This window comes from Sinocyclocheilus anshuiensis, unplaced genomic scaffold (genome assembly GCF_001515605.1).
Source record: "Sinocyclocheilus anshuiensis isolate Anshui unplaced genomic scaffold, SAMN03320099.WGS_v1.1 scaffold207, whole genome shotgun sequence".
Classification (NCBI taxonomy): Eukaryota; Metazoa; Chordata; class Actinopteri; order Cypriniformes; family Cyprinidae; genus Sinocyclocheilus; species Sinocyclocheilus anshuiensis.
In genome coordinates, this window is record NW_015551045.1 from 4,581,277 (window position 1) to 4,603,727 (window position 22,451).

General features: G+C 38.6%; 1 protein-coding gene across 1 annotated transcript in view; it reads right to left on the reverse strand.

Moving 5' to 3' along the window:
* LOC107661726 (neuron-specific protein family member 2-like) overlaps window positions 1-21,795 on the reverse strand; it is a 26,554-nt gene extending 4,759 nt beyond the window's left edge. Inside the window, exons 1-3 of the mRNA XM_016451475.1 lie at window positions 21,676-21,795; window positions 21,064-21,215; window positions 17,754-17,873 (exon numbers count right to left, since the gene is read on the reverse strand). Coding sequence (XP_016306961.1) covers window positions 17,754-17,873; window positions 21,064-21,192 — 249 coding nt within the window. The 5' untranslated portion in view covers window positions 21,193-21,215; window positions 21,676-21,795. The remainder of the gene's footprint in view (window positions 1-17,753; window positions 17,874-21,063; window positions 21,216-21,675) is intronic.
* Between the last annotated feature and the right edge of the window lie 656 nt (window positions 21,796-22,451).

The window sequence follows — 22,451 nt, forward strand, 5'->3', positions numbered from 1 at the left end:
TGAGATCACCATTGGTAGCGCGATTTATTGTAATGCTTTTTTCCTCAGTTGGTCAGAAAAAATGTGGCAGGCTTGTTACTTACTTGTTCAGATGACAATTTAAGGTGAAAATTCTTATTTGGGTCATATATTCCAAGACGTAGGCTAAAATCTGTGATTGCGAAGTACAGTAAATATCCACACACTGGTGCGGTGACTGCGCATCATTACGTAACGTCTGTAAACAAAGAAGTTGTTCTGGCTACTAGGCTATCGTATGTGAGGATCCTGCAGGTGGCGGATCGTTTATAGCCTTTTCTCACAGCAGCTAGAATAATTAAATGTATCATTTTAATGGCGGCTTGTAATCCAGAAGGGATTATGTGTTTATGAAATACATGTGACTAAATTATATTCCAGTTTTAAATGTGCATCTGATTACAGATAGCCTGGGATTACACAAGTTTTTGTATTTTAAAGAGAACCAGTTCGAGGAGAATAATTGGCTTTTTGGAAAATATCCACACCGGTGCGGTGACTGACTGCCACACACACACTCCTCAAAACATTAGATTCAGCCGCGCTGGAGCCGTGCCGGCGCACAACCCACGCATGGATAATTCCGCAAACAGCTGCAATTGCAGGTTTTCAAACAGAGATGGCAACAAAGAGGCAAAACTTACGGCCTGCAGCTTTAAGTACTGAAAACAATATATAAAATGTTAAAATTTAAATGGAACTATGTCCATAACTGTAGAATTATAGCTCAGCCCTGGAGTGCACATAATGAGGGCTCCTATAAGCATGAGCCAATTATGACTAGGCTGGGGACTACATAACAAGACCTGGAGGGCAGGGACATCCAAGTTATAAAACCTGGTGAAGGTGGACGACAAGCTATAGCTGGCAGCCGCACAGATATCACCATTGGAAACTCCGCTGGACCAAGCCCAGGAGGAGGCCATTCCACTAGTGACCTAGTGGACTAGTATAAGTCCCATGTTGGCACAGTATGAGGACGAGGCGGATTCGATCTCTTAATGTCTGAGGACATTGTTGGAGCACAGGCTCAGACTTGGGCTGAGGCTGGGCCAGAGACAAAGCCAGTTTTGCAGTCTGCTGGGAGGATGGAGCCTTCTGGGTACTTGGACCAGCTGCCGAGCTGGAGTGCTTTAGTAGGAAGTGACGCATGGCTTGTGATAACTTCTGTGCTGCAGTGAAACACTTGACAAATCCATCCATGGCAGGGCCGAACAGTCCCTTGGGGGAAATAGGGGAGTCCAGGAAGGCGACCTTGTTAGCATCCTTGATCTCCATTAGATTCAACCCAAGGTGGCACTTCAGAACCACCAGGTTGGCCATGGCCTTGTCGATCGCCTGAGCAGTGGTCTTTGTAGCGCACAGAGTCAGGTCAGTCACTGTGCACAGGTCCTTAAAGGGTTAGTTCACCCAAAAATTAAAATTCTGTCAATAATTCCTCACCCTCATGTCGTTTCAAACCCGTAAGACCTTCGTTCATCTTTGGGACACAAATTTGTGTCATGATACTCTCGATAATGGTGGAAGACGGTAACTCAGGGGAGAAGAATTGTTGAATAAAGTTTTTTCTTTGTGCACAAAAAGTTTTCTTCGTAAAATTACAGTTGAACCACTGATGTCACATGGACTATTTTACCGTCCTTACTGCGTTTTTGTGCCTGGGAACATTTCAGTTACATTTCTGTCTATGCTGGGTCAGAAAGCTATCGGATTTCATCAAAACAATCTTAATTTGTGTTACAAAGATGAACGGTCTTACAGGTTTGGAACGACATGAGGGTGAGTAATTAATGACAGAATTTTCATTTTTGGTATCAGAACTCAGGCCAGACCTGTCCATCGTGCAGAGAAGTTAGGCCTGGAAAAATTGGCACCGCCATTGTATAGATCCCTGCCCACTAGAGGGGAGGTGGTCCTGCAGGGCTTGGATGGATGCACTGCATGGGCCTTCAATCCTAGGGTCAATGGAGGGCAGAGATGCACAGTAACTGCCTCTATTAGAGGGAGGATCTTGCCATCCATAACCCTTTTCTTCAGTGTGAAGGAATGACCGCATGCCAAGCAGGGGGTGCGCCACGTCCTGATGAGTTTGTCGTGAACCTCCAGGAAGAATGGGGCTGGCCTTTGACGGAGGATCGTTGACAGCCTCCTGTCTGCAGGTACCACTTGTCTAAGCGGCTGCGGGCAGAGCTTTTCAGGAGCTGACCAGTCCAAGCTGAGATCCTCCACGGCTTTCGTGAGGATGCGAATCAGCTCGCTGTCCACGCTGGCCCGTGCTGAATCTGTGGGAGGAAGGGTGCCAGGATCCTCACCAGAACACGCCCACTCCTGTGCATCTGAAGCTGTCAGCGACATGGAGTCATCAGCGACAGCTTCCTCCTCAGATCCACCGAAGGAAATCAAGCAGTTCATTGCAGATGAGGGGTGCTGATCCTCACATACAAAATACACTGGCGAGTCAGGGCATTGTTGGGAGAGTGAAGCACACGGGATTTGTGCTGGTGTGAGATAACTCGTGCCCAATAAGTCAGTCCCGTTGCCCTGGCTGTTTCTTCCTGTTTCTTCTTCCATGGGTTCCTTGCATGAGCCACACTCTCTTTTAAGTCGCCAAATGGCCGCAGGGGAAGCACTGAGAGAGGCGATCTTCTGCTGCCGGGGCTCTTCTATGGCAAGTAGGCTTCGGGCTTCCTGCTGCTTCTTCTTTTTCAGAGTCAAGCGAGGAGATGATCTTTGCGCTGAAGAAGACAATTCTGACTAAATGGTGCTCAGAGCCAACTTATATAGCATTCGGCCCCATCCCTTTTGGTGGACTGAAGCACCATTTGTTCATGCAGCTAGATGAACCGGAACAGATCAGGCTTCAGTATTCAGAGTAAACAGGAGTTTCCCAATGGGAGAGACCGCTCGAAAGGGAACTTAGTCTTCTAGTCTGCTTTTACTGCTGTCGTGCTCTTGCAAACTATTCTAACTCAAAGTTAAAAAAAGAGTTGTCAGAAGCTTAATGATGGTATAGGCATGATGTAGTCATCACTGCAGCACTCCAAATTGTTTTTTTTTTTGTCACATTATTAGATTATCATGTTGTTAGCATCATGCTAATTTACATGCATGTAATCTGAAACTATTAAGAGCATTTCAGATGTTACTTTTGAGGGTCTATTTCATTTTAGGATATGGAAGCACACAGTTAAGCAGATCACTAGTTAAGAAAAACATTACTAGAGATGCATGATAGAAACTACAAGTGAGGTAAAATGTTAAACACAATTTAAACTGGATTAATTTTAGAATCCTATGACCGTTATCTGTTTTTCTCTCTCCATTTATTTATTCTTTTATCACAGATTAAACAAGTGTACAGCCTGATGTCCTTGGCCATAATTGGCCCCATTTGTACCATGATGCTAAGTGGTGGGACCAGTGCTCTGAGTAGCATCTAGATTTGAACCACTTTTGTGTTTTAAGCCACCCCCTGATGAGACATTTTCAACAGTTATTTATTTATTTATTTTATTATTATTACTTTTTTCCTTTTTTTTCCTGCATGACATTTGGCTATGGTTTGATGGGGAAAGTCTTTAATTGTTTTTGCTATTTTTTTTGCTTCAATCTGTGCACCTGCTGTTGTTTGCAGGATAAATAAATGAATAAGTATTCATTATTTTTGCATATTATTAATGCTGTCTTCATAGACATTAAAATATTTTTATCCCCATCCACAACAAAAGAAAGATAGAGAGCCACAGAAAAGCCTCATTCTGGCAAATCAAATCCAGACAGGGGACAGAATCGGCATAAAATTAGGTCATTCTGACTCAAATGTCAATGTGTTTGTGGCACACAAGACATACCACCATCTGCTTTCATGTTTGTCACATAGTTTATTCATCATTATTGTGACATACTGATGAGCCTCAAGGTTGTAGGGTGTTTTGATGTTGTTTTTCTTGGTCCCTAGTGTTGTTTTTTTGGGGTCAGATTAATCTATGTCCAGAAAACCATAATCCCCAGGGTGGATTTATTCAATAGCTCATCTTCTCTGGAGTGCTGAGAGTATTAAAGCTTCATGCTGATTCTGCATGTACTATAGAGGCTACAGACCTTTTAATATAAATAAAATGATAACATGCAAAGATGTACAGATATTACACCCATAGATGTTAAAATACTTTTCCATATTCCAGCTTAGTCTCACTCCAAAGAACGTCTGATGCATACTGCATGCAAAATTTAGAAGTACTGCACTTTCTCTTTTTGGCAAGCTCCAACCTAACTGGCTGACTACAGTTTTTGGGAGTAAGGATACACTGGGCTTTTAAATAAGTCTGCCTGAAAACAAAGCTGTGTTGTATCAGGTTGATATTATACAATATAAACTGTCGAGGATGAAATAATTCCAGGTTTCACCACATTTTAGCAGTTTTGGGGCTTAAAATCTTTAAAAGACATTCAATGCTTTGTTTAAAGCACTTAGTACCAAACTAGACATTCACAAGCAAAAGTCTACATTCTTCTATTTATTACTGCTGGATAGACAAAAATTCTGATAACATTGTCTACACTTATTTTACATTTCCATTCTTTTAATATACATAAATATCTCTAAGTAACAACAACCAGACAACACAGTAACATTGGTTTAACAATGTTGGTTTAAATGGTTTAACAAACTTGATATCACGCACCAAGTCCAAAAACAGATATTCTTCTTTCTTCTCTCCAGACACCAAGAACACTACAAAATAGTGCTGTTGCATTTTATTATTTTTCTGTTCAGTCTGTCCTCTTTCATACTCTTGTTTCTCTCTTCTATTGTCTGCCCATCATGCTCGCTCTATAATACTCCCTGCCTCTCTCCACTGCCTTTTAATACATGGCCTCCCACCTGAATGTTCTGCAGTTCAGATCATCATTTGCCAGCCTCTGTGACTCCATGTTTGAAAGAGTTTTTCCTTGTTAGAACCTTGCTAATGGTTTTGATTGTTCCCCCAAGATGCATTTATAATTACCATAATTATGGCACAATTTAATTTACTTCTTGTCTATTAGGCACTGTATTCTGATACACAAGGCCAGGACTGGTTTTTTCAGCTTATAATATGTCTGGCACTTGTTTACTAGCTTTGCTAACTGAATAAGCCATGGCTATATATAAAGAGCTTAACTGGAGTGTTTCAAGGACAGTCTAAATAACACGTTCTTGTTGAAAATGAGTTTAGATTAACTTCTAAGTTATATTTTTTAGAAAAAGAAGTATACTTAGGCCTATACACTGCTGTTTTTATTTATATTTACTAGTTTAAAAAATCATATTTTTTATGGAAGAGACAGATTTGGAACATATTGTTTTCACAGCCACATCATTTCATGCTGTAGCCATGTCATATTGTCTCCTTGGGAATACTATATTAATTTGAGAACACAATCTTAATTTGTCAAAGGCAGAAGAACAATATCCAACACTGCCATATTTTCATGTTGAATGAACAAACCTATCTACTCTTGGACACCACAAATTTTATTTTTTTTCTCAAGTCTCACTTACTACCAGGTACTTCTGGTCATTAGGGTCCACCATCTCGCTACACAATGGATGCTTGTTTGTCCAGGTCCATATACAGTATAGCCTATGCTATATATATATGCTATGCAATAACCAAATTATTGGAAGAATGGCCGACTAACAACGGACACCTCCTCTGATGGTGATGATTAATAGTTTCATTCATAGTGTTATTGCCATTGTTATTTATATAAATGAAAAAAAAAATTGACTTTAAGATCTTGCAAAGAGAAAATTTTACCTCACTCTCACCTTTTTACATAAACAATGAGAGACCATAAAAACTTTCGCCTCTTCATTCAAGTGTTTGGTTCACGCATGTTCATATCAGCAGCTCTTTATTCTTCAGTCCGAGTTGGAACTGTTACCTCAATTCAGAGACTGTTGGAGGAACTGGAGCTCTGAATGAGTTGGTAAATACCAGCATCATAGGATCATATACACCAGTATTTTGGCTCATTTCGAGTCATAGTGACGATCAGGGACATCCAAAAGTGAGTAACTTGTAGATTTGTGCTGGTCGAGCTGTTTACGGTTTCAGATGGTTGAGTCCGATTTGGTGAAATAGTTCAAAAAGAACAGGTTCAAAAGTATGATTTGTTCGCGAACCGGACATCACTCTGGAACGTTTGCCTGAGGCTAGGGGCTGGGCGATATAGCTAAAAAATGTATCAACGATATAATGTTTAATGCAGCACATTAAATTGTCAACGCAAGGAAGTAACTGTCTATAAAAAAAACTGTGCATTACGTCTAAATGAACTCATATAAATCAAATATAATTTCGTAAATTGCATAAACAATTATGACCAAAACAACATCACATATTTATGCATTGCTTAATACAAAGAGCAGAATCGCCCATCACACAGATTGCCTTTAAAAACATATGAGACGCAGTGAAAAGGAAAAAAACTCCACAAAAATGCGCAACGTGTTTTCTAAAAGTTTTAACTGTTCTAACTTTGCATGGCTGTCTACATCTCTTGTGTGAGACGCGAGTGCAGCAGTCGTATTTGTCCGTCTAGAAAATGCGCTGAATATGCGTTCTGTGTAAATGGCTTGGTTTCGGTTTTAATCTAATCAAGATCTTCTACGCATTGAGCTTCTATATTTCTCTAATATTTTGAATGAATAACGCAGCAACTGCATGTCTCGTAGGCTAGACTAAGAAAACATTAAACTACAACGTCACTTACATCATCATCACCGCATCCCGTGCTCCACTGATGACGCTCCCTGACGCACATCTAACATTGGATTGTACTATTTTTGCATTCAAATGCAAATGTTTATTTTAAATTCGAGTAATATTCATTCTTTACTCACAATCTCTTCATCACAGGCAGGCACAGCACTCATGTTCGTGTTTATGTGTGCTGTCTGCGTCACTCGTAGCACGTGCCTATATTGTGCACTATATCAATTTTTTTTATATCGTTATCGAAGAAGGTGTACCGTCGATAAATATCAATACCGTTTTATCGCCCAGGCCTACCTGAGGCTCTGGATTACAGGTAATAATGTTGTCAATAACGTTCCGTTTCTTGCACAGACCGATTGTTTCACTTCATAAGACCTCAATATATTGTCAAGAGCTAGGGGGTATTAATTTTGTGTTCCTTGATAAGCTGTTCTATTCTCAAAAATAGGCAGACGCTGACTTGCATTTTATGAATCACCAAGGACCACAGTTTCAGCTAAAAATCTTCTTTACTGTTCTACTAAAAAAAAAAAAAAAAAAATCATAAAAATTACGGTTGAAGTGTTTCGCTTCATAAAATTACGGTTGAACCACTGATGTCACATGGACTATTTTAACGATGTCCTTACTACTTTTCTGGGCCTTGAACTTTGTAGTTGCATTGCTGTCTATGGAGGGTCAGAAAGCTCCCGGATTTCATAAAAAATATCTTAATTTGTGTTCCAAAGATGAACCAAGGTCTTACGGGTTTGGAGCGACATGAGGGTGAGTAATTAATGACAGAATTTTCATTTTTGGGTGAACTACTTCTTTAAGCACACTTCTTTTTCACAAGGTGATTTAACCTATGAATCCTGTAAAATGCATTCACCGGTTCTGACCTTATAGTGACCCTAACTCTTAACCCAGGCTCATTGGAAATATGTGCCTGTGGCAATGTTTCAGCAACACCAATATTACATACCTAACTGCAGTTTCGTGGCAGTTTCACAAGTGCAACGCCATATCGTGTGAGCTACCGAGCAAACCTACTGCATTAAAAACCCATACACATGAAGCTGTATATGTGACACAAACATTTAAAAGTATCAGTTTTCCAATCTCGCAGCATGTTAAAATTGTTTTTAAGTCATAACATAATAGTGTGCATTATTGGGCTTTCTTAAACAAAACTCTGGCCCTGTTTCAAAAATTCTCATTTGTCTTTTTTTTTTTTGCAATTAATATAAAAGGAATCTGTCTTAGCATCCCTGTGCTTTCATTCTGGAATACTGTAGTTGTGGTTCAATGAGTCTCCCTTGTTCCTGGCATTATCCTGCTGCCTTTGCAACTGCAACAATCGCCTACAAACACAGACAGACCACTTTCCACTCCATATGTGTGAGCAGCCCATCCGTCACAATTTCCTCAGGGGTTCTGAGATTCTCAGTTTCATCTACTCTTGCCGCATAACAACGGTTCCCACAAAGCAGTGTGATACCAGTCAATAAGTAAATCAATGCATCCCTGAGCTTCAGATGGCGGAAGACTCATTTTCCCAGAGTAACTCTGTTATGAGATGTGTGCCAAGGCTAACCACAGAGCATTAAAGAAGATATCCAGCTTTTATTTTTATTAGATGAACAATACCTCAGACATCTGCTTTCCAAATTACCCACTGCTCCCACCTTGTATTTTTGAGCGTCTAAGATTAACTGAGGAAAAGTGCACAGACATTTTGAGAAAAAAAAAACAGTTTTGGGATTTGTAATCTTAAACTTCATCTGTTTCTAAGCATTTGCTATAGACACACAGCGGTGAAACAGGGTGAGGAGAGGCTGGGGAAAATCACAGTGACGCATTAGGCATCAAGGGAACAAAATTCAGTATTTGTTAAGTATCAATGCCAGTCTGTTCTCTCAGAAGAAAATATGGCCTCGCTCTGTTCACTGACTAAGGCACCATCTTCCAGGTACCAGGGCGTACCTGATGTGAATGTTGTTCCATATGTTAGACAGCATATAGCTTGTTTTAGAAATGTAAAGGCAGAATCGCATGTCCTTCGCAGAGAAGGCAATTCCAGAATTCAAAGCATGAATGAAATCCAATATGACAGATTAAGTAAAGATTCTATTAAATTCTGAAAGAAAGAAATAAAAAGTATATATATCAGTGGCGAGCAGTGACTTTTTTAACTGAGTATGCCGAGTGATAAGTATAACAAATTCCTTGTATGTGCAAACATACTTGGCAATAAAGCTCTTTCTGATCTTTCTGATTCTGATTATTCGAATGCAAGTAAAAATATAGCTGGTTTTCCAAGTAAAAACCGCCAAATAACATTTACACGTAGTTACATTATGATACGTAACCAGAGGGTGGGGAGATGGGGGGGGAGGATTCCCCCGCTCTATATGTCTCTGCATCTGCTCAATGATTTTTTTATTCCCAGTGAATAGGAGTTAAGATTCCCACCCGGGTGACACTACTCCAATAACATACCATGCAAAATACCAAAAAATATTTAAAATATTGCAAAGTAACGTTGCAACCTTGCAAACAATAATAAAATCAGAGAAGGACTTTAACTGTAAGCGACACAAGCATACGCAAAACAAAGGGAACAATATGATGTTTGTTATTATTAAAATGTATAATAGCCCATGTTTTTATAAACTTTTTTTTAATTTACCGCTTAGGCAATATATACTGTATCTTCAACATACATTGTCTATGACCAAAAATGTAAGAAGATATATTTTCAGTGGACTTTTAAAATTTGCTTTGCTTGAGAAAACAAAAATATACAGTTACAGTGTTTTTTTTTATTTTGATTTAGTCGAGTTGGTTTTGCATCAAACACAATGTGATTTTCGGCAATCGAGATCTGACCGCAACAACACATTTTTCCGCTTGGGCGAGCGCTTTGCGGACAGCTTATCTCGCGCATTAAACCTGCCGCAGACCAGCAAATCACTGAGAACGCGCTGTAATCCTGACGAGTCATAGCAACAGAGCGGAGGCGAGAAAGCTGCGGAGAATCCGCTCGCCCGGAAGCAACCGCAACTGATAGATTTAAAGAAAATTACTGCCGTTTGGCAAATATGTGTGTGTGTGTGTGTATGTATATAGCTTTATTATAGTATTACACATTTATCATTTTCAAAACAGTACTTTCTTTTAATGTCATTGTCTTCTGAAACTTTTATGTCATGTAAATATAATTACACCTTTGTAAAGATAAACTTAAATTGATCTTAATAAATAATTTAATCATTTTAAAATAATCTCATGGTTAAGTCATTATATACTGAGCATTATCCAAAAGAAATAATAAAATCTATGATTAATCAGTTATCAGCCATATTTTCCATTTTAGTAATCAGCATCTACTGTAGTCAAGTGTTTACTGCAGAAGTGTGTACCAACGTTTTCTTTAGAGTGCATTAATTTCTGCGCACATTGAAAACATGCTTTGGTCCGTTAAGCATTTTTTAAATCTAATTATGGCCTAATTACCATGAATATTACATATTCATAACAACTGTTTTTGAATAAGCCATAACAATCTCGACAACTATTAACACAGAAACACTGTTTTGTAGTGTGGCTCTCTACATGGCTAGAAATCCCTTTCCATTTCATAAAAGGAGAAGTGACACAAATGAAAGAATTCTCCTCAGGGGTAGGACAGAAATGTCATGTTCAGCTCCAATTACTGTATCTTAATATGAGCCAATTAGGCTGGGTCTCTTTGGAGATACCCAAATTGAAGGGAACAAAAGAACAATCTAAAAGACAAACACTATTTATCGGAGAATCCTTCAGAATGTTTAAGGCAAAAGAAAAGAGAGCTTCTGAGAAAAAAAATCCCTTTTGAGCTACTCTTTTATCTTAGAATTCTAAAGACATGTTTTTTTTACTGCAACAGAGGAAACAGCTCTAAGAAATATTAAAACCTGAGAATCTCATAGTATTTGGTCTTTCAGAGTATCAACTGAGCATTGATTTTCATTTTGGTTGTGCCAGCTGAACACTTGATACTCCTAGCAGGCATAGAAGGGCAATTTTTTGAGCATATTTCATCAAATAATTGTATTGTTAAGCACGGTATAAAAAAAAAACTTAAATGAGATATTTGAAAATGAACTCTGATCAAAATTAGAGAACACTTACAGATACCTCCAAGTTGTTGGTGTTAATCTGGCACCTGGTGCAAATAATTTCTTTAATTATATAATAAACCCTATTTAACTAGCAGCATTCCTCTAATTTTCACTGAGATTGTAAGATGGCGGGCCGCTCTTAAGGTGACTGAAACCCTGTGACAGGAGGTTGTCCAGATGAAGGACAAATGGATGACTTTTTCAGCCACTGCAAGAGAAGTTGGTCATTCTAAATCTGTGATTTCTCAAATACTTCAGCTTCAGCTCAAATACAACTAAAGCAGTTCCTTGAAGCTAAGAACACAGAAATAATGAAATGGCCAGCCCAGAGTCCTGATCTAAACCCGATTGAAAATCTCTGGAAAATCCTTGGCGGTTTTTTTTTACAGGGAAGTTGTATCTGTCATTTGTACTGCAGTGCTAATCTAACTTCCTCTCAAGTGTAGTCTTATTGCGATGTGCTAACTACTTCTCTGATCCAATGCAGAGCTAGAAGGCTTCTGTAGGGGGTAATCAACAATATGGCAGAATAACAAGACTGCCTCTCCAGGGCCGTGTCTCTCACACCAGTGAGCCTGTGGGCATTTTGGCCATTAGCCCTGCTAACAGTGTGTGCTGAAAGACAGAGAAAGACAGAGAGAAACTGTGCAGTAGGGAGAGCTGCTCCATGCTACTAATTGCTCCCCAAGCACCCTATAGGTGCATCGGTAAGAGGCTTTTGCTCAAGAGAGGCAACAGTGTCATAGAATAATGTGAACTCATTTTGCTGTGTAGTCAGATACAGTGAAATGCGTGTTTTGCCATTCTACTGGAACATTTTTACCAGCATTGGCAAATTTTTTGGACATGTCCTGTAAAGTTGTATCATAACGAAAATAAATGAAGGCTGTCAAAATGTATGATGTCATATGGTATCAAATAATTTTTTATTCAAATTTTTAATCAAAACTTTCTTTTGATTTTAGAGTGAAATATGTTTCGTTGTGATTCATTCTCTCGTCTATTACCAGTGCAGGTTTATAAGTAATAATGTCTGGTATTCATATACATAATTTATCTGGGTATTGCCTGAATTCCATTAGGACAGCACATACAGGAAGTGTGTGACTCAAGAGAAAGTCATTTGCATTTTGTATTAGATCACACTATAATGTGGACACAATCCAGATTCATTAGTCATAGCTCTATGCGAGCTCACAATGTGTTAACATTATGCTGAACTTGCTCATCTGGTGAGTAAAACTCTCTTGCTGAAGTGTAATGGTTTTTTTTTTTAATGAATCAAAAATGAGAAGCAGGCTGCATGTTTGCATGCATTTTATTTTGTGATATCACTGGACCAAAGAGTGGATTACAGATAAGAGCTGGGCAGGAGAAAACTGCTGTTCTGTAACAGGAACCTCAGCAGATGAGCAGCAAAACTTCAAACTCGAATGCCGATATCATCACTCTTTAAATTGTACTAAACAATTCATCTTTGGAGATATATTAAATATACACATAGATATCTGGACATCCGACCTACATCTAAACACACATATCCGATTCTCCACGGAACTCCCAATGCGAGGACGACACGTTTGCTCAAAGATTTTTAATGGCGTTTTAATGCTGGCGTGCTGTATGCGCTCGCATTTTATTGAGATGGAAACTTTGCGGATACCAGTCGTGTCTAAAGTGAATGTAAACAGACGTGCTAAAAAATTGGATATGGTCAAAAGATCGGATCTGTGCATTAAGACTTGCAGTGTAAACGCAGCCTGACATGGTTTGCATGCAAAAGTGGATTTTGCATAATAGCTGCCCTTTAAAAATTCAAGTTTACTGAATTTCGATTGGGCGGGAAACCTTCCCAAACCTTAACCACACCCCTGACACCAAGCACCACGGGCCAAAAAAAAAAACATTCCTACAGCTCACATGCAAAACAATACACTGACAACTGTCAAAAACAGGTTATTCTATAAACCTGACAATGCAATGCAAAACTTAAGGAGTTGAGTTCTGATTTTTTTCCAGTTTTGATGTTAATCACAACATGCATACACTGAAAAATCTATCAGCACCCAGAAAAAGATGTGTACATGCCGAGCGAAATAAAGGTAATGGACAAAACATCTAGGTGTGCCTATTTGGTGTAGACATTTATAACCTCATAGTATATTAAAAGAAAACCGTTTAAGGCATACGCCCCCTAATTAATATCATTACCATATAAAAGAGCACACGATAATATCCGACTTTCTATGCTTGAGAATGATGAGCACAAAGGAAAAAAAAAAACTTTACTGAGTCTGAAATTGAGGTCCCGCTGGCGGAGGTAGAGGTTCGTGCGGGACGCTTTTTATTTAATGTGTAATTGTCTGTGGACAAACTGTGTGTGTTGTTATATTTTTTCAATTGACTATTATCAAAATTACTACTTCTAGAAACAACAGAAATAATAATAATAATAATAATAATAATAAACGTGGCGGTAAGTACTTTTCCACGTCAAAGACCGTTTTTATAAATATGAACATTGCCATGGATTTTAGCGTACGCACATTTTATAAATGAGGCCCCAGCAGTGGTGGAAGGTGAGATTAATCAGGGTTCAAACAGAGGAAAAGCCATCTGGTGTCATAAATCATCTCTGTCGTTGTGAACAGAGAACAGCGCGTCCCGCAGGAGTTCAAATACACTGTCGCATTTTAACGTGACAAATGACTCTAGTAAATTGCCCAAGCTTTTCATTCAATTCTAATGGCATCTCTAGCGTCACAGAATATGACAACGGCAGATACAAGATGTAAGTGTGATGTGATACTGACCATTTTATGACATACTGGTTGATACAGAGAATTCTAGACAAGTGTCCGAAATCAATATGGGTTATTCAAGGATAGAATCTTAAATGGATAGTTCACCCGAAAATGAAAATTCTGTTACCATTACTCACCCTCATGTCAGAAAAAAAAAAAAAAGATTGAAGAACCTTTCAGTTGTTAGAGTACTTTTACACTAGTCTCATGTCCTTTTTGGAGCTTGAGACTTTTGGACCCAATTGACTATAACTGTATGAAAAAAACAGCTTTCTTTTGTGTTTTGCAGAAGAAGAAAAAAAGAAAAACATGACGGTGAGTACATTTTGACAGGATTTTAATTTGTGTAAATTACATTTTTGGTAACATTCTACATATTTTTGGTTGCCACTCTAGTGGAGACAACATGTAAAAACTGGGGGCTGAGTGTTTCCAGCTTGCCTTTGGAGACTATAAACACCATCACTCACCACGATCAATCACTCTGACAGTGACTGCCCCCTGCATTACCCGGGGTCACTGCTTGACAACATATGGTTTTGCCCAAGCAAACGATTTGTCAAAATCAATGAATGGCCATCATCTGTAGGGGGATGCTACGAGCAATTCAGCTTAACTTGCAGCATAGCATGGTCTCCTGACTTCAGGGTGGGTGACAATCGTCTCTGTTTCCTGGCACTCCCACATGATTGGGTACTTTATTTTGTCATCGAGCGAACGGCCAGTGACAATTTACTGCGTGACTTGGGAGAATGGATTGGCAGCGTTTTACAAAAGTAGATTGTGTGCCCTCAAATGCATCTCTCTGCATGGCGGTCTCTTTTCTGTCAATGACAGGATGAGTTACGTTGCACCAACAAAGGCATTTCAGCGTGAATGCTTGCAGACTTTCACATAAAAAGTCTTTTAAAGGGACAGAAGACATTTGCTAACATTGTTTTTTGTAAAGAAAGCACTGACTTGAAAACATAGTGCAATAAATGTTACCTTTTTGCACATGTACTACCATTAAATTAATGGCTTACCAGGGTACATAAATATGGTAATCAACTGACTTCACACACTAACCAAAAGGTAACAAAAAGTACCATGTATTACCATTGACTTGTAATATGGTAACTTCAGTATTATTTTAATTATTTTGAGTACCATGCAAAAATCATGGATATGAAAATGGCAAGCAATTGTCTTCACGCTAGGCAAAGAAAAAAAAACTGCCATGATATTACCATGTTTTTTGAACATTGCATCATGGCATTACCATGTAAATACACTGGTACATGAATCTGATCACTGAAGCCAGGGTATGGATATGGTAAGACTTAATTACCATGGTGAATATCAAAGCAAAAAGAAGACCATAAGGTAAAAAATTAAAATAAAAAAAAATAATGAAAATATAATATAATAATGTTTTAAAGGTATAATGCAGAATATCAATGCACGCTTTTTCAAGAACTGTTTTTAAAATGACAAAAAGATGCAAGGTGTATAGATTTGTTTTATAAAGTGTAATGAAAACTGAATTTGAAATATGCCCACTCTATTTCTGGTCTTATAAAAGCTTAACTGTGTATTAAGTGTTTTTTTCTCTCTGTCTGTCTGTCTGACTAGCTGCCTCCGGTGAAGCAGTCTTTTTCACCCTCCTTTTTATTTCTTGTTCCCTCCCATTTTCTCTCTGGAGATGTTAAAATGGTAGGCTAAACAAGAGCCGAAGGGCCTAGGCAGTGCAGTGTGGGTGTGCCAGGATGAGAGTGGTCCTTCAAGCGAGCATGTCTGCCGCTCAACCAACCCCTCTCCTTCATTCTTATTCTGCTGCTCTCCCAGAGATGCCAAGACTGACAGGGCAGCATTTCAGCTCAATGTCCTCTATTTTTCTATCTCTCTCTTCCCGTCCCTCATGTCTGCTGTCGGCTTGACATCCATTCAGCTATGGGATGTGTGTCTGAACTGAGGATTGTGCAGCTACGTCTGAGGATTAGCTGGGTATCTGTTTTGCACTGCGCATGAGAATTTGTGTGTCTTTGTGTGTGCAAACGCTCTCCATTAAGAAGCTTTATTATTTTCAGGCAGATTATTAATTGGTTTGCAGCACTGCCAGAAGGTTCTGCAGGGGTGTATTCCTGGAGTTTGACAAGTTATTTATTCTAAGAATGTGTGTGTGCTTGACTGTTACTTCAGTATTTTAAAACCTTATTGAGCACAATTCATCAGCAAACAATTCTGAATAAATTTCTGAAACAATGTTTCTGATTTTGCATTGCAACCAATGCTACACAGGCATGGAAAAATAATATTAACCAGCAAGATTTTTGTTGTTATGTTAGCATGTTGCAATTCAGTTGTTAGGAGGTGGTTGCCTATTGCTCCAAGCCAAAAGCGCCCAGCAAAGTCACTAAAAAATGCTTGGTTCCCTCTTTGAATGTAATGGATCTATGATATTTTTGGCAGCTTTGCTGTGTTAAAATGTTAAACTCCTGTTAAAATCTGTATGTATTCTTACTTATTTCTAAGTAATTCTTAAAAAAATTAAATACCTAGAATTAACAACAATCGCGACAATCGTATCCAAATGTCAGAGACAGTGGAAAGGTGGCTTTAGGGATTACAATTGTACTAATGTATTTAGGGATACAATTATCATAGCCTATTCTCACAAACATTCAAATCCTAATGGATAAAATTAAATCCCATCCTATACTTTATTTCCCTCTGAATACTCTTTTTCGCTATATGTAACACTGATATAGCGTAAAAACTAACAGTGCGGCAAATCTAAGATTAGTAGTAATGTAATTATTTTTGAACAACAATAAAGTACATAGTTATGTTTAGTAAATATGTGTGGCACTTAGTATAGTTGTGAAATCAGAGCCAAGCTCATCCTTTTCCCCATATTTTCTCTGCCGAACCTTCCAGCCAACTGTACTAATAACAAACAGAAATCATATAACCTCCCTGCTTAATTAAGTTGTCTTAATACCACATTTATTTTAACATATGTTAATATGTTCCACTTGGCTGCATAAGACACCAAGAGACCGCAACTCTCTTTTGTTTTGAACATTTAATGAGGGGGAACATTCCTTCTTTACTTGCTGGTGGAGCTACAGCAGGGAATATGATAAAAATCCAACTGGGAGGCTTCACACAGCAGACATAACCCTGCAGTTAGCTTTCTGTTCTCTGAATGACTAATTCTAGACAACAACCTCGAGAAGAGTTTCCTACAACAAGCTCATACAAGAATGCTCCGGTATGTTTCCTTCAGTACTTCAAAAAATAACAAGCAGGAAGTTGAAGGATGATCTCAGGCTAGAACATCTAGATTTCGTCTGTGGAAATATTCTGTGTATGTCAAATGTTTTATTGTTTTCGTAGTGCACTGTGGTTTCAAGGCAGCTGACAGTTCCATTCAGTGTCATTTAAGAAGGAAGTCAATCTTTTACCAATGTTTGCTGTCTTCTTCACCTGTCTCTCCAATGACCTTCACTGCTACGGTAAAACGTCCCTCCAGACTCTCCAACTCTGCATTAATAAAAACAGTTCCGACTGCCAACAACTCTCTATCACCCAACTGCCTCTAGAACTGCTTCCAGGATTCAATCCAAATAGCTGAAGCAAAGAGTATTGCAACAAAGTCTGAATGTCTACTTTTTTGTGACAGCATTAATGACACTTAAAAAAGAAGCGATCTTTAGAACATCTTTGTATTACCATCCAATTGTAGTGATGGGGAAAAATAATAAAAAAGAAAAAGAAAGAATATCCATGCTGTTACAGTCTGGTCTTTGAACTGGTTTCACAGGTTCACCAGTGTGGTCTTGCTGGTGAATCTGGTTTTTCCCATAACATCTGCTGACAAGCCATGATGTTTTTTAGCAAGTGAGTGGAAAGCAAAGCCACCAAAGCCAATTTAAAAGAACTGACAGAACTGATTGCAAACATATCATTGTACACTAATTGTTCAATGTTCATATTCTTTCTATGAATTCCAGCCAAAGGAAGTCCAGCCATACCTTCAGCCTTTCAGAAACTCCATCAGTCACACTGATGGTGAACTCCTCCACCTTGGGAACCTTCAGCTTGGCCTTATTCTTCTGTTCCGTCTGATACTCGGTTCGTGTCTTCACCACCACCTGCGAAGAGAGTGTTTATCCATCAAAACGACAGTTTGACTTAATGTAAACGGTAAATTCCCTGAGGGTTTGATAACTGTACCGTGAAGCCAATAACTTCCGATCAATAATAACCATAATCATGTTAGGCCTTCCTCATCATAAAACGTCATGCTGGTTTTTAAATTGCTCAAAATCACTGATCTCACAGACATGCTGAGGTAAGCAGGACTTCCAGTAACGTTGTCATAATTGGCCTTACCAAAATCAAAGCCTATTCCCACAACAGCACTCAGTCATGGCAAATCAGACAGGGTAGATCACATTGCATCCCAGACGATGAAAAATCCTACTTGAAATACAAACGGATTATCAAAAATCTAATTTTAATCTGGTTTGAAACCACATGAGTATGTGGTTTAGGTAGGGTTTATAAAAATTGGATTTCAAGTCTTGAAATTTCAAGCGGATTTGAGTTGGATATGCCAAAAAACATATTTCTTGAATTGCAATTTAGTGAATTCCTCGTCCTGTCATTCAATTTAAATTCCAACTAATGAACTGAGAGGGCGCAAATTCGAAACTTAGGCAAAAGCCCAACCTTCGCGGAAGGTGAGATGTGTGGTAACAGATGGAGGAATGACACCTCTAGATGATTACGTCTCAGTATTGACCTCGGTTCCTGCCATCTTGATTTCTAGAAACCCTGAGGTTGATCAAGTCTAATGCCCTGTAGACCACTGGATGAAGCTCAACCACTTGTCATGAACTCTGCAATTACTGCTTATCTGTCTCCTTCCCAAACCCTCTGATATTTCATTTTCCCCCTGAATAACCATCTTGTCTGCTTCCATTTCTCTCTCCTTCTCCTGAGCTATGTGAGGTTATCGCTGGGATTGTTATTCCATTTTTCCACTCCCCCAGAATGCAACCTCTGCCTCCAGGCAAGGTTGCGCATTGTCTTTTTTGCTGCTGATTCAAGCCATCGATAGTGTCAACACCAGGGACTACTCTGGATCAGACTAGATTGATCCTCTCCAATATAAGTGTTGTACTGATATGCTGGTATGACAACCTATTTGATTGAAAAATGCTCTGAATAATGATGAGATGGTGATGAAATGCAGCTTGTGATTTGCATGCAATTAGCAGATGATAAATTCGGTAGTCCGATGATAATGGAGTTGTTTCGAAATTCTGGATAACAACAAGACAACCTGGCCAAATGCTTCCATATGTAAGTCCCCCTGGGAAAACAGACTTAAAAGCTGGAAAAAAAAAATGAAAAGAGCATCTGCAGTGGTACCAAAACTAGATGCAATCCTTGCAACATTACGTCTCAAATATCAAAAAATGAAATCCATATTTTTTGTTCTTCAGTTATGGTGTCAAATAACTGACAAAAACCCATTATTGTATTCATTTAATGAATCTACACACCTCATTACAGTAAATAAACCTAATTCTTCAAAGATTGTGTTCTTAACTTGGCTCGTGTAAAATAAATAATGCTAAAACAGCTTTCAAATAATTTGCAGTCATTACTGCCTGATTGCTATCTGCAGACCTCTAGAGAAAGATAATGATTTCCCTCAGGGCTGATCCTTGTCCTGCTTAAACACTTTAATGTCAGCATGAAAAATTAATGGTTATTACATTGTCCAAGTTTAGGTGACAGAATTGTATCAAGTGCATGGATTACAGTAACTTCAGATGCTATGATTCTCTGCTTAAAATAATTCTACTTTGCTTTCGACCATGCAAACAAATTATTCAATTTTTTTGTTTATTTATTGATTTATTACTTTTGATTCTTACAATCACAGAAGTATTAAGTTGGTCATTTAAGTACCGCACTGGATTCATTCAGCATTATTGATTAGTTACATTTAAAAAATTGTACTGTGCTTATGATTAGACTTAACAGTCTTTGAATATACTCTTGAACTGACTGATATTATACATTAAGCTATAATTAGTGATCTTCTTTTCAAAATATAATTGGGCATATTTGAACAAAATGCTTTCAAATAATTTGTACAAGACAAATTCAGTCATCTTTCCGACTGAGGCTCAGGGCCATTCTGTTAAATTACTATTCTCTTTCATCTTACAAGAAAATGTCATAATTACAATCTCATTTTTGTTAATTAAATAAGAACTATTTTGAAGTATTATGTCATGTAAGCAGGGCAGGATCATTGTCCTGCAAGGCCTCAGAGCACACGTCTATGGAAATAAACATTAACTAACCTTATCCAAGATCTCTTCAGGAACCTATAGAAATATAGCGGTCTAGAAAAAATTATTAAAAACCAATATTTTTTGCTTTTATCCTTTTCATATAGTAATTCTTGCCTACCACTCACAATTGGAGCTAAAAAGTGAAGCTGTAAAATAATATAAATATTATATTTACAACAAGTTTTCATTGCACAACATTTTAGTCCACGATAATGATCAAGTATACATAAAACCCTAAACTGCATAGTCTCCGAGAGCCACTAGTTTTTACAAGAGAAGAAAAAAGGCTCACCAGGTGACATAGACATGTTGATAATCCAACACATCCTCTTCACCTCTGAGCTGGCATTAAACAGAGGATGCAGCCTCCATATGACATCTGAGATAAAAGATAAACTGGCTTTTTCTCTTTGTCATGCAGGCCAATAAAGGATTGGGGAGGGGGTGGGCGTGGGGTGCTTAGGCTTGCGTGGAGGGCTGTGCGCTCCTTAAAATATGATAGCGTTCCCTTTTGTTACTGGCTTGTGCACAGGTTTGGGCAGAGTGGCAGGCCACTTCAGTTAGCAGGTGCAAAGAATGATTGCGCCTTCCTCAGCAGAATCCCAAATGAGGGCAGAAGCACCACTCACAAGTGTCACAGCTCGCACCCTAAGGCACACTGGTTGGCAACCCAACCTTAAAAGCAGAAGATTGTACCGACATGTTTGGGGAAAAACAGTGAAAGCTTATTATATTAAATGAAAAACAAGAACATAATCCAAAGATAAAATGAAAGGATAGTGTAATAAAAAAAAACAGCCTGACAATTTAAGTTAACACGTAGGGTTAATACAACATTATGCTTTCTAGGCGTCAGTACCATTTGACATTTTGCTATGTGACAATAGGTGAAGGTTATATTTTTCTGACCTGACAAGAGGCATGGTAATGTTCTATTATATAAGACCTGAAAAACAATGTCCCTTACCTTGTCTAGTGCTTGGTACTGAAGATTAGTAACATCCAAGGGCGTGATGAGGGGGACGTTCTGAAAGCCGTCCTCAACGCTAACAGCTTTTGCTCCTTTTTCTTGTAGATTACTCCCCAGTTTAACCATCTTTAAAAGATTATTTCACCAGCCTATAAATGTAGAGGATATTAAAACAACACTTGTAAAATAGCATTTTAAAATATTCCAGCCTGGCTCCATGTCAAATATCGACCACCTTTAATAATAAAACAAAAAATCTATACACCTCTGGCACATCAATGAATCATACAGAACTACATCACACACCTTATCAAAGCATTAGGTAAACACCTCACGCGTGTCTGTCTGATGTCAACCCGAATGTTTTAAAATACACAAACGTTGCGCTTCTAAATACAAGTAAATTATTGTGCATTGATCTTTAAGATGAACGAGAAAAAAACACAGCACAGCTGAACTATATTGTCTAAAATACAGGTGCCGAAACATCAGCCACAGAGCAAATAAAGCACCCGCGCCCCTTTTATGGCTGGTTTACCAGTCACAATTTATCTCCCACCCAAACACAACACGCAAAAGATGAAAAGATGTTTTTAAACACGTACTCACCAAACGCGGTCGACTTTCACGCTTTAAACGGGTTCAAAGACAGTTTCAATTCGGCTTGTATTGATGAGGGCAGGTGAAGAGTCGAGATGGAGATGCTGTATGTGTGTGTGTGTGCGTGCGTGCGTGCGTGAGTGTGTGTGTATGTGTGCGTGGCGCTGATGCGAGAGATGCAGATACTGGCGGCCTCACGCAGCATCCAAACCCTCACTTACACTCAAGCCACTAGGGGGGATCTAAAAGAAACCCTACATTTGTTTTACCCGACCCTTACAAAGCCTGAAGCTCAATCCCTACCCACAACAGCTGACTTGTTTGCCATCTAGTGAAAAACTGAGAGAAGTGCAGTAGCATTTTCATTTAGGGTACAATATCAACATGTTATGTCAAATAAAGCAGCATGAAAGGAACAGTCTTTATAACAGGCCATAGTTCCGATTCTAAATTTTGATCGGACAAATAAAATGACTAAACAGACACCTAAGAACGTCTATTTAATATTAGCCTTATTCGTCAAGTTGCTGCTTGCTTGGCAACCACAAACAGCTTGAGGGATAATAAATTATGTACCGGAATTGTCTATTGTGATACTTACAAATGTTACAAATTTATGTTAAATTAGGCCTAGATAAAACATTTTATCATTGTACATTTTTGTTTTAGGCCTATATAAACAATAAACCACTGGGGTCTGGGCATTACAGTGATTTTAACACGGGTAAGGGAGTTTTAGACAGCTTTTTGTGACCGCTTTAACACCACCACCAACAATAATTATT